General features: G+C 26.1%; 1 protein-coding gene across 1 annotated transcript in view; it reads left to right on the top strand.

The window, feature by feature from the left end:
- The first annotated feature begins 4,695 nt into the window (after positions 1-4,695).
- The window catches only part of LOC136072003 (ran-binding protein 9-like), a 28,007-nt gene continuing 19,046 nt past the window's right edge, over positions 4,696-13,656 (top strand). Inside the window, exons 1-3 of the mRNA XM_065819337.1 lie at positions 4,696-4,902; positions 12,292-12,403; positions 12,853-12,905. Of these exons, the coding sequence (XP_065675409.1) occupies positions 4,764-4,902; positions 12,292-12,403; positions 12,853-12,905 (304 nt within the window). The 5' untranslated portion in view covers positions 4,696-4,763. The remainder of the gene's footprint in view (positions 4,903-12,291; positions 12,404-12,852; positions 12,906-13,656) is intronic.

The following is a 13,656-nucleotide window of genomic DNA, read 5'->3' as shown; positions in this document are numbered from 1 at the left end:
TTTAACCCTTAGGCATAAGTAAGCTAAACTTACATTTTTTTTAGTCAAAAAAATTAAATAATTTTTGCCTAACGTTATATAAATTATCTCGATTTAAAAAAATGACTGGTCAAAATGATTAACATAAAATTTTTCCTTACAGTATCAAGAAAAAGAATATGTTTTAATTTTTATCCAAAAAATTTTCAGTCGCAAGATATTCTTTAAATAATTAGGGGATGCTGTTTTTTTTCACTTAAAAACTTAATTATTTTAAGCAAAAAAATGTCTTATTTTACGACTTATTATTATTTTTTTTTTAATTTAATAAAGACCTTAATCAATTATATAATTTAAAAACTTTTTTCATTTTTCTGATTGCGAAGACTAAATAGTCATTTAGAAAGCAAATCAAACACTAAAGTTTTTAGTTTTTACGGAAAACTGCTCCGCCATTTTATATTATTTTTTATATAGTGTAATTTAATGCGCATGCTCACAATAACATCCTACGCTTAAATCACCGTGCCCGCTTTTTTAAAAATTCCTTGAAATAACTGGAGTCCCCTTTTTAAAAAAATTATTAAAAAGTCAAATTATTTTTTGCCTGACGTCAGTTCGTCTTTTTAATTCTTTTTAAATTTGTTTGACTGATTAATCTTACGTTTGGTGACGGTCTTAACTGACCAGGCTAAAATACAAAAAAAAGAACATCAAATAAAATGAAATACAAAATATTTTGAACTTAGGTGTGTTTTATACTTTCATACCTTATTTAAAAATCTAGCAAAACACGAAATGCAATTAATACGCAGTGACGGATTCAGGAGGGGGGGGGGGGGAAGGATAAGGATATGCATCCCCCACCAGAATCTAAAAATCCTAAAATATCTTAGAAATTGAGGACCTTATTTTTTTTAGGAGACGCAAATGTGATACAAAAATATTTCAACATCCCAACCCCCCACCAAAAATTTCTGGATTCGTCACTGTTAACATGATGGATTATTTTCATTAATTTCTCTAGCATGTTTCTCGACGTTCAATTTTACGACGACGCTTTAAAATGCGATGCTCTAAAATTATGTTGTTAGCATAAAAATGATGTTAGCATAAATTAAAAAATAACTTTATGTGGAAACTAGCTAGATTTACAAGTTATTTTTTAGCAAAAGATAAATTCAAACAATCCTTAGGCTAAAATTTTAAAATTCATATAGACTTGTTTTGATATCTGTTTGTTGATTAAAGATAAAATTATTTTTATAATGATAATATTACAAATTTAGATTATCATTATAAAGATATTTTTAAAGGTAATTATAATATGTAATTTACGTATTGTAAATACTCATTAATAGTATGTAATAATATCATTACAAAGATATCTTTATGCCATAATTTTACTATTAATATGCCATACACTATATACACACTTAAGTCAAGTGTGTGTGTGTGTATATATATATATATATATATATATATATATATATATATATATATATATATATATATATATATATATATATATATATATATATATATATATATATATATATATATATATATATATATATATATATATATATATATATATATATATATATATATATATATATATATATATATATAGATATATATTTATATATTTATATATATATATATATGTATATATATATATATATATATGAATTTATATATTTATGTATATATATGTTTATATATATATATGTTTATATATATATATATATATATATATATATATATATATATATATATATATATATATATATATATATATATATATATATATATATATATATATATATATATATATATATATATATATATATATATATATATATATATATATATATAGTATATAGGGTAACAGGGTGAATAAAGTCTCATGGGGCATTTAGCCCCATTTCCTCTGTTCATATAATGAATTGGCTGGTGCTTTAGTATTAAGTGAGAAAGGCATTAAGTTCTACATGATAGAGACTAACTAACCAATAAGGGAAATTTTCATAACCATTCTGGGGTTTCTAACCAACGACATTGATTTTTAATTAGAATTTATTGATGAGTGGTTTTTCCATACATTTTCCAGTTTCCTTCAAACTTAATGAAAAACTTTAATAAAAGCCAGTGCTTGTTTGTTTTGACTTAGAAGATTATTTCTACACTGAAACTTTTATATTTTCCTCACAAATACATATAAACTAAATAAATACTTTTTTTAAAGTTTTTAACTACCTGTGCATGTTATCAAAGAGTTAAAATACTGATATTTGTAGAGAAAATGAAGATAAAAATTTTAACAAAGTAAAATAGTAGTTGGATGAATGTCTATGAGATAAAATAAATATATATAAATAGCTCTAAAATTCACTTTAATGCTAAATTTCTATTTAAGATTTTAAATGGATAGCATTTTTAAGAGAAATATGGTTCTATTGAATATTAATTAATTTAATTAGTTTATTAAAATAAATGTTTTAATTAGCAGAGACTTAATGTCCCCTGTTAATGCCAACTGTTTAAAAAGGTGATTAAAACAATCAAGTAACATTGATCAGATAAATAAAATTCATGTTTTAAGTTTATAAACATTACACAGATGTAGTTTAAATTGAAAAGTTATATATTTGTAGAAATAGTTTAAATTTTTCTTTAAATATAGTTTTGATAATGGAGCTTATTACCCCCTTTATTTAGCAGAATGGTTCGAGCATACAAAAAGAATAAGAAAGGAGGCAGGAAAATCTATGCGACTAGCCAGACAATAACAGATGCCTACAATTCTGTCATATGTAAGCAGATATCTGGTAACCAGGAATCCAAGCATTATTGAAAGTACTTTCCGGTACTTATGCTCACAATACTTATGCCTCAACGTTACTACTACTTGTATTGTTGTCAACATTATAGTCATCTGCAGCATTATCAACAGAATCATCACCTTTATCTTCAGCACCTGCAGAAAGACCACAGAAGCCATTGTCTACTTCATTTGAAAATTTTTTCTTAAAGTACTACAGCCCAGATTTGCGCAAACTTCTGGGTAGGTTGGTTAGAATGATCAGGTTTCGACAGGGAGAAAGCCTAACTGGTGATGAATATTTATATCGGTTAAGAAAAAAAGCAGTAAAAAAAAAAAATACTACAAGAAAAAATACCACAACAAAAAGAAGAAACCTTCTAGCCTACAATAATAGGGACAGTGATAAAGATGACAACACTGTGTCTAAAATTTGGTATTCAAAGAGGTCAAAGATAAGAATGGTTGTGCTGTGACTTCTGTGATGTTTGGTACCATGTTAAATTGCACAGAAGTTCCAGACGGAGCTGATAGTAAAGCCATAAACTGGATCTGTGAGAAGTGTCTAAAAATGATGTAAAAATATATATTTTACATAGCAGAGTTTATTGCCCTCATTTTTTAAAATTTGAGTTGGCGTTAGTTGTAACTTTTTAGCTTTTTTTTTCACTATATGGCTTTAAGTTTTGCTAGGTAATGCTTTTGTACATTTAGAATATATTGTCTATAACTGAAAAATATTTCTAGTTTGAATTTAATATTTATCTACTTATTTCAAGAGAGAAAAGAAAAGTATTGAAAACATGGGGCTTAATGCCCCCTCTTACCCTATATATATTAAACGTCTGCATTGCGAACGAGGCAACCACTGCTAGTGGTTGCTAGTAGTGCTATATATATATATATATATATATATATAATATATATATATATATATATATATATATATATATATATATATATATATATATATATATATATATATATATATATATATATATATATATATATAACCCCTAACTGGTTGTCAGAAAGTTTTTCCGTATTTTGTTGACAAAAAGTAAAAATTAAAATGCAAGGCTTGAAGTTTTTTTTTTTGCTTGATAGGCTGCCTGCCACAAGCAAACCCTCAATTGATGTAGCAGCACTCCCTTTCGAGTCAGGCTAAAAGATAGTCGATGTAGCAGCACTCCGTTGCGAGTCAGGCTATAAGATAGTCGATGTAGCAACACTCCGTGCATGATTTACAGTAAAAAAAATATAAATAAAAACATTTTATTAAAAAAAATAAAAATAAAAATATTGTTTATATTATTAAAAACATTCAGAATGTTTTTAAAAACATTCTGGTCAATTAAATTTGCGTTTTTGCAAAGTGCTGCTACATGGACTGACAAATAGCCTGACTGGCAATGGAGTGCTGCTACATCGACTGACAAATAGCCTGACTCGCAACAGAGTATTGCTAGATCGACTATCTTATAGCCTGACTCACAAGGGAGTGCTGCTACATAGACTGAGGGTTTGGTTGGGGCAGGCAGTCTATCAAGTAACAAAAAAAATTCTGGTCTTGCATTTTAACTTTTACTTTTTGTCAACAAAATATGGAAAAACTTTCTGACAACCAGTTAGGAGTTATATATATATATATATATATATATATATATATATATATATATATATATATATATATATATATATATATATATATATATTAAAGAAGCTACTCGGTTGATTGTAGGATATAATAAAAGATAATGCACTATTATTTATTGAATAGTTTATTGACTTTATTAGAAATTGATAAAACAAAAATTATTTTATGATACCATTCATACAATATATATCATATATTTAAAATTGCATATGATTAAATATTTTATGGTAGACTATTTATATTTACAGTTCAATATATTTCTATGCACAATTTGCATTGGTTAAAAGATATAAAATCAATGTGATGTTTGCTCCAGACAGAATTTCGGAGCTTTACCCGCATGTAAATGAAAATGAAACACCACTTCCACGTTGTTGGAGTTCGTTAGATAAATATACTCATATTGGATTATCACATAGCAACCTTAGAGCACAGTATAAAGGTATTGATCTATATGTAAGTTTGACTGTTGTTAAATATGTTTATATTTTTTGAAATAAGCTTGAATGTTTAAATTACTAAAAATTTATCAAGCTATCAGTATTACTATAAATATATTTCAAACAACAGGCATAAACAATTTAAGTGCCAGGTCCATAGGTTTAAAAGAAAAATATTATTTTAAAATTTGATTAAGTGAATGGATTCATGTGAATGTCTGTAGTTTAAGATAACTGTATAAAATATGGTAATCTGTGCTCTAAAAGCATGAGAGATAAACTGTCATACTTGGCGTAACCAAAAAACATTTCAGCACATTTATTGTAGCGATACTGAAGGCGCGCCATTATTTTATCATTATAATTTTGCCACAGGAGCACCATATTAACAAATGCAATATGATTTAAACAATTTAAACTTAACTCTGGTAGAGCATAAATAAAAGCGTTTAATTAGAATATTTGTAAGTGTGTAAAGACCCTTCACCTCCTTGGTTATATCGAGATCATCGGTTAGGCCATTTTTAATTATACAACCAAGGTATTTATATGATTCAACAAAAGCAATTTTACAGCCTGTTACGCATAATTCTGGGAAGGAGTTTGATATATTTTTTGATTTTTGAGTTCAATTAAACACCATACATACAGTTTTCTTGGTATTAAAGGACATGTTAATTAAAAAGGTTCCTTATTTGTAAAGCTAATTAGTTTTTGAAGAGAAAACCAAGAAGGTGCAATTAGAACCATATCAGTGTAAGCAAACTCATTCATGAAGATGCCACTATATTACATCCAATACGTAGGTTTGAGATTGAAAAATTCTTGAACTGATAAACCTCATCCTACAAATACTCTGAAATGAAACTATAATATATTAGTTTGTCCACACATAAAATATTGCTTATCTGCAATATTTGAAAAAAAGGAACAGACCTGATCTAATAAAATTTTACTAGATGTTTCAAAAATTTTTCTAAATTATTGTATAAAATATTCTTTGAATCAGAGAACTAGAGGTCACTCACACTAGTAAAGCATAAGTTTGCGATTGTATTCAAGCAACGTTTCTACTTAGAACTCACTTGATAAAGATATTGTTTCAGGTTCTTTCCTAAATTGTTTTAAAACAAGACAGAATTTTTTAGAAAAAAAATATAGGCTACTTCATGGATTAATATCTATATAGCCTGCTTTTGTCGTAAGTGGATTTTTTTTTTGAATTCTAATAAGGGCTTACCAGTTAAATAACTTTAATTTCATGACATAGATGTGTGCAATTAAGAGAGTTTGCATTGTGTAACACAAATGCACAATGCTTTTGAAACATTTTAGTGATTAAGTATAGTATACGTCATTTTACAAAAAGTATTGTTTAAATTCATGTTACTTCTCTTCAGCTGTTTATATTATAATTCTATTATCAGAATTTTTAAATATTTCTTTCTTCCAAAGGAATAAAAAAAGTTATATAAATATCATTTTTTGTAATAAATTAATAAATATGGTAAATTAAGATAAACTTAATTGACTTAAGATTTTCCAATAGTTGCATTAAAAAAAGAAAAAACTAAGCATTAAAGCTGTGGTATTTCCAAGTCAATATTGATTCTGGTCTGCTGGTTTGTTTAAGTTTTAAAAAATGATATTTGTAGTTAAACTTTGATTTTTAATTAAAAACTTTGTAATTAAACAGCAGAGTTTGATACATTGAACTTTTGGTTTATTTTTTAAATTCTGTATGTTTTTATATACTTTATAAATAACAAATAGTATTAAATTTTTTTTTTTTAAAGAAAGAGTTGGTTAAACTTATTTTTTTTCCTGTTGATATTTTATTTTAATAATTAATAATTTTAACCAAATAAAATATTTTTATTTAGATAATTAAAAATTTTTTTTCTCACTTTTTTTATAATTGTTAAATTTATATAAAATTTTTGTCTTGTAATTTCCATGTCTAATAAAGTTGTTACTTAAAACATATTTTTTTTATTAATAATATTAATTCATAATTTTTTAAGAAATCGTTCATTTTTTTTATAACTATTTGTTTTGTTTTTTTAAATATAAAATTGTCAGGTTTTTAAGAAAATGTTTCATAAAGTCAAAATGATGTAATATAAATGTTAAATAACATAACATGTAACAAACAACAATTCTTTTCACCCCGACTTTAAATATAAAATATTGTTCCTACAAGACTTTTTAGAATAATAACTTTTAATTTAAAAAAAGTTGTTAAGTGCCAGAAAACGATTGGCAGAAGACTTAAAAAACTATAAATTGTCAGGAAAACATGAAGATGCAAGAGAGCTCCAAAGCATTGATGTGCAAGAAAAGAAACTAGGCGAATAAAAGTTTTAGACCATAAAAGGGCAGATACAGTAGAAAAATGCAGCTTGGCAGAATGAGTTTTGGTCAAAAAGTAATATATATACATGACATCTACTTGTCACAAAAAAGTTTATTAGGAAGATCATTAATATAGATGACCAACAGGATCATAGGTAAAATTTTGTAGTACCATAGAAGTTACTGGATATAAAGAGGAGCTGTTAAAAAGAAATGATTTAATAATCTCAAAAACTATTCTCAGAAACACCACATGAAGTGAGCTTATGGAAAAGACCAACACTACAGACTTTTTTCGAAAGCCTTTGGTTCTTAAGAAAATAATAACTCTATACCCGGCTGCCTCGATCTAATGCACTATAGAATCTCTCTGTTATAACAATAATTAGAGGGGTCAGAATGTTCTTCAGAGTTAATAAAATTAGAACCACTAATGTCATAATGCAATAATTTTAGTAATTTTAACATGTATTTAAACTATATAAGATATAATAACTGTAAGGCAGCTGTAAAATAAAGTAACTGTAAATAATATATGAAAAATTGAAAAAAGATCATTTATGCATTAGTATTGTGGTAGTGTTACTGCATTAATTAAAGCTTTTTGATTTTAAGTCTATTAGACCCAGACCGCCTTCATTTGATGATTTGTAATTTATATATTCATAATTATTTTTATTATCTGCACTTTTTACATCTAGGTTATCTACTTTATCAAAACACAACATTTTTTCAATGTACTTTTTTATTTAGATTTTGTTAACATTTTTTGTTATGTTCTTTAAATATAATACAGTTTTTATTCAAGATTTTTTATCTGTTATTTTAAATTTTAAAACAATGATAGGCAACAACCATTAAGTTTATTTTACTGTCTTTTATGTTTCTATAAGTTTTAACAAAATCTAACAAAATCTAAGTTTAATATTATTTTCTGCACTATAGTTTAGAACAAGACCGGTTTTTTAAATCTTTTATAATCTGAAAATAAGTCCCAGTTTGATGAATGGCTGAAAACCATTTGAAAACTGGTTTTCAGCCATTTTATGTCATGTAATGTGATTTTTAACAAATCATAGAAATACTAGCTTTTAAGTCCAAAAAATCTTTAATTGTCATATAACTAGCTGGCTTTGCTGTTTGTGCTAATTTAAAAGCTAATTTATGTAATTAGTTTACTGATAAACATTTATGAGCTATCTTTTATTTAAATAAGAATAATTACTTAAATTTTTTATTAAAATAACAAGTGTGCTTTTTGTGTTTTTAAAGTCACTTCATGCTATGAAGTTATTTCATGAATCAGCTTTCCTTATTGCAATGATATTATATTAGGAGACAAACTACTGAGTTGTGGCTGAAGAAGATCATATGTTGAATAACTCCCTATGGTATAAATCATGCATGGTGTGAAGCCACTTAAAGTCTTAACTTATTTTAATTTTTTCTGCCTTAAAATACTTCCCAAATTGTTATTTATACAAGAAGCAAGTTTTGCACTTGGTGCAGCCAAACTTATTCCAAATTGTGATTCAATTGGAGCTAAATCTTCTTCAACACTTTTTTGAATAAAAATAAGAACAACATTAGACTTAAAATCTTAAAAAAATGTTAGACTTAATAATCTAAAAGGCTGAAGATACGGTTTATCTTCTTCATTATCATAAGCATCTAAACATTTTATTGTCTTTTTTCATAATGGACTCTTTTAATCTTTAAATTTTTCATAATTCTCTTTTGTTTTGCAAAATTATTTTTGGGCAATATTTTTTAAACATGCAATCTCTGCTGATCATTGAGAAAATTTAAATATTTTTATCTACTTTTTAAATCTTTTGTTTCATCTTTCAAGGTGAAAAAAAAAAAAAAATCCTAACATTTTTTTGATTTTCATCAAGTACATCCTCCTCTTTTAAAAGCCACATTTTTGCCTAAATGGTTTTTGTCTCTTTTTAAATTCTTTCTATTCTTTCAGTCAACAATCTAGTTGACTATAATTTTTTTTTGGTTTCTCCAACCTTTTAATCTCCCAAAAATATTTATCATGACTTCAAATAGGTAGGATCGACCATATTAGTTTTGTGAGTGCTTAAATAAATGCTCAAAATAAGTAAAAAAATTTTCATGCAAATAAAACATTTACTAAATGATCTGTAAATTGTCTGTAAATCAAGAATAGCCAAAAAAAACAAAAAAAAAACAAAGTTTTATATACATTTTTGAATATGTCAAAGGTAAAATTTATTGAAGGTTTTTTTAGTATTTGTTTATACAATTTTAGATTATTTTTTACTTTATCAATTTTTTATTTAATATATTCAAATTCTATAAATTTGTATAAAGAAATAACCAGTATAAAGAATTTGTTGATGATTAAATCATTGACTGAATTTCTATAATCATCTAATCATCATACCTCTCTCAACTACCTTAAAGCTGATTGGGACTCTTTCCGTGATTTTCTTTGTGATGGCCCTTGAGTAGAAACCTTTTGTCTTCCTGCTGAAAAATGTACTTCTTACATAACTTATTGGATTCAGGCAGGCATGGAATCTTTTATTCTCTTTTGATCATTCCAAGTCAAGCCTCACTCCTTCTTCTTAGTTTTCTTGTCATGCTGCTGTAATTTCCAATTGAAACCATTGCTTTCATATTTATCAACGAAACAATTCTCCAGAAAACAAATGTCTATTTACTAATGCTAGAAACCATTGTAAAAAGATTTTGTCTAACGACTAAGTCTGCTATTCTCAGGTCACAAAATTTTGTATTTTATCTCAAAAGCTAGGCTCTTGTGATTTCTGGAGAATCTTTAACAGTATCTACCGTCCCATTAGTCTTCTTTTTATCATAAGCAAGGTTTTTGAATCTTTAATTAACAAACACTTAATTTCTCATCTTGAATCTGATAATTTACTTTCTGATCATCAATATGGATTTCAATCTTCTTGTTCTACAGCTGATTTGCTAACAGTAATAACCAATAGGTTTTGTTGTGCATTAGATAGAGGTGGAGAGGTTAAGGCTATCGCTCTTGACATTTCTAAAGCTTTTAGTAAAGTTTAGCATGCTGGTCTTCTCCATAAGCTTTCTTCTTACGGTGTATCTGGTAAATCTTTAAGATTATTGAGTCCTTCCTTTCCAATCGTAGTATAAAAGTTGTACTCAATGGACAGCGCTCTTCTTCATATTCTGTAACTTTAGAGGTTCTTCAAGGTTCAATCCTTGGCCTTATACTTTTTTTAATTTACATTAATGATTTTCCAGATATTCTCTCATTTAAGGTGGCATTGTTCGCTGATGATACTACCATTTATTCTTGTCATGATAAGAAGCTAACACTCTCTGATTCCTGGAGGAGACAGTTGAGCTTGAAAAGAATCTCACTTCTGCTACAGCATGGGGCTCACAGTGGCTGATAATCTTTAATTCAGGAAAAAATTCAATTTTTTTCAACCAATCGTTATCGCAATAATTCTTCCTATATTTATGAACGGTAATGTACTCGATGAGTCATCTACCCTTCATCTTTTAGGATTAACTCTTACTTCTAATCTTTCTTGGAAACCATGTATCAAATCGATTGCAAAGTTAGCATCAGCTAAGGTTGCATCTCTTTATCGTGCTCGCCACTTTCTTACTCAGGATTCTATTCTTTATCTTTATAAATCTCAAATGGAATTTTGTATGGAATACTGTTACAATATTTTGGCCGGATCTTTCAATGATGCTCTTTCTCTTTTAGACAAGGTCCAAAAGCGCACTGTAAACATAGTTTGACCTACTCTTGCAATCAACCTTCAGCCGTTATTACATCTTCGTTATATTGCTTCTCTTTCTCTTTTCTATAAATACTATAATGGGCACTGCTCTAAAGAGCTAGCATCTTTTGTACCATCTATTAAAGTTCATTCTTGTGTTACTGGTCATTCAATCAAGTCTCATCCTTTTACTGTGACTGTTCCTAAGTGCTCTAAAAATTCTTATTCCTCTAGTTTTTTTCCTCATACAAACTTCTCAATCTTACTCTATAAACATCTATGTAGTAAAAGTAAAACTGTAAAACTTGATATATGTTTTAACATTACATAATTTGAAGTTTACACAAGTTAGATATTCGCATACTTTTTTGTTCACAATTTTTTGTACAAAATTTCTTATACAGAAAGTGCTATGATTTTTTTTTTGCCATTAACTTGGTTTAATGATTGCCATGACTTTGTTGTCAAACACTCACAAATGAGTAATGGCAGCAACAGCATTAAGTTCAAATATTTCAGGGTGATATGAGTTAATAATAGAAAATGAAATAGGTTAAACAGTGTTTTGTGTTAAATAATGAATATATTAAAAGGTATAGAAAATACGCCAACAAAAATTTTTATTGCATTTTATTTTAGTTGTTGAATATGCAGAAAAAAATTTTTAGTTTTAAGTTTTTGTTTAAATATATTTGAATGCATTTTGATTATATTTGACATCAATAAATCTGTTATAAAATACAAATTCATTCTTTATCTCATGTTTTTATCCTAAAAAATTATAAAAAGCTTGGAAATAAATTAAAAAGTAAAAAGCTGGAAATAAATTATAAAAGCTAAGATTTGCTCTACCAAGCCCAGCTAGACTATAAGGACCTTATCTAATACTTATGTAAATGTAAAATGCTAATAATGAAAATTAATAAATAATGAAAATAATCAACATAATTACATTTTATCATTTAGATAAAGTCATACAAATTTGCTTGTTAAAATTTGAGCCATAAAATTAAAACAATTACAAAAATATCCAACTTAAACTTTATTTACAAAATTCATTTTAAATAATTTGCTGATCACTTGCTTAGAGCAAAAGTGAAGCAGAATGCAGAAAATCATAATTATTCCAATTATAATTAATTTTTAAAAACTTCGAAAAAATTTTATGAAGCAAAGCAAAGCAAAAACAAAATCGAACGTTAATTATTAATGCACTGTAAGCATTAACATTTATATATATAAATTTTTTGTAATTTTTTTTTATGTTTATTCTAGGTCTTGGGAAAACACATAAAGATGCTGCTTCAGTGCGTACTTCAAATTCTATACCTGCAGCATGTGGATTATATTACTTTGAAATTAAAATAATTAGTAAAGGACGAGATGGGTTCGTTTTTTTTTTTTGTAAATTCCATTAGTTTTTTTTTATCTTAAAAATGAAACAAAATATTTTTGTTTTTTGATTAAGTATACAACTTGACAAATATATTCAAAAAAATTAAAACTAAAATTCAAGCCATTATTATAAATAGTTCTAAAAAAATAATTTATGTATTCGCACTTATGTACGCACTTCATAAATAATCAATTATTAATGAACAACAAATTGACCCTTAAACTTGATAAAACCTAACCCATTAAAAAATATAAAAGGTTAGATCAGTTCACAACATTTTGTTGTTAACTGATCATTCTGTTTTAACAGCTCAAGACTTTTATTACTTTAAAAATTATTTTAAAAGTAATATTCAAAATAATGATTATAAAATTAAAAAATAAATAGTTATATTAAATACAATTTAATTATTTTTTAAACTTTTTTTACATTGTGTTTAGATATATTGGAATTGGTTTGTGCACACAGTCTGTAAATATGAATAAACTTCCTGGTAAATATATACTTGAAATTATAAATTATTATAAAAATTTATTATAAATTTTTTTTTAACTTTATAAATATTTTATAAATACAAATAATAAAATAATAAAAATAATATAAATATAAAATATATTAAGATTAAAAAGTTTTACTTTTTACTTATTCATTTTGTAACATGCTTTTAATAGGACTTTTATGCCAAATTGTTATTGACAAAGTAACTTACATCATAAACGTGTATTTCAAAGATTTATCAATGACACAAATTTTGTTACTAAATACTCAGTAAAAATTTTGTTACTAAATAGTCCTAAAAGTTGGAGTAACAATCAGTAAATTATAGTTTAATTTTCTAAAAGTTTGGATAAAAATTTTAGTTGTTCATATTTTTATAAAAGCTAAGATGTTGTCTTATGTATTAGTTTGAGAACACTTGGTAATAAAGTTTAAAGTATGGGTAAAGTAATCTGCTGAGTATAAAACAATTTATTATAAATAGATATAACACAAGTTTAGAAAAACAGTTAATAACAAGGTTTTGAGTGGTTTTTAATTTATTTACAGGTCAGGTTATCCTGCTAATAATAACATGTAACCCAGTACAACCTGCTTCATGTCCTGCTACCTTTACGTAGGTTACGCTTTTTTAGGCAAAGGCTAGGAGAAACCAACTCTGACTTTTAATATGCATTGTCGAAGTTACATTTAGAACCCATTATTATGGCTTAGGATTTAATAATAGTATTAAGGCAATTGCTTGG

Source organism: Hydra vulgaris, chromosome 15 (genome assembly GCF_038396675.1).
Source record: "Hydra vulgaris chromosome 15, alternate assembly HydraT2T_AEP".
Classification (NCBI taxonomy): domain Eukaryota; kingdom Metazoa; phylum Cnidaria; class Hydrozoa; order Anthoathecata; family Hydridae; genus Hydra; species Hydra vulgaris.
Note: the sequence above shows the minus strand (reverse complement) of the source record. Positions and strands in the feature narration are given on the sequence as shown.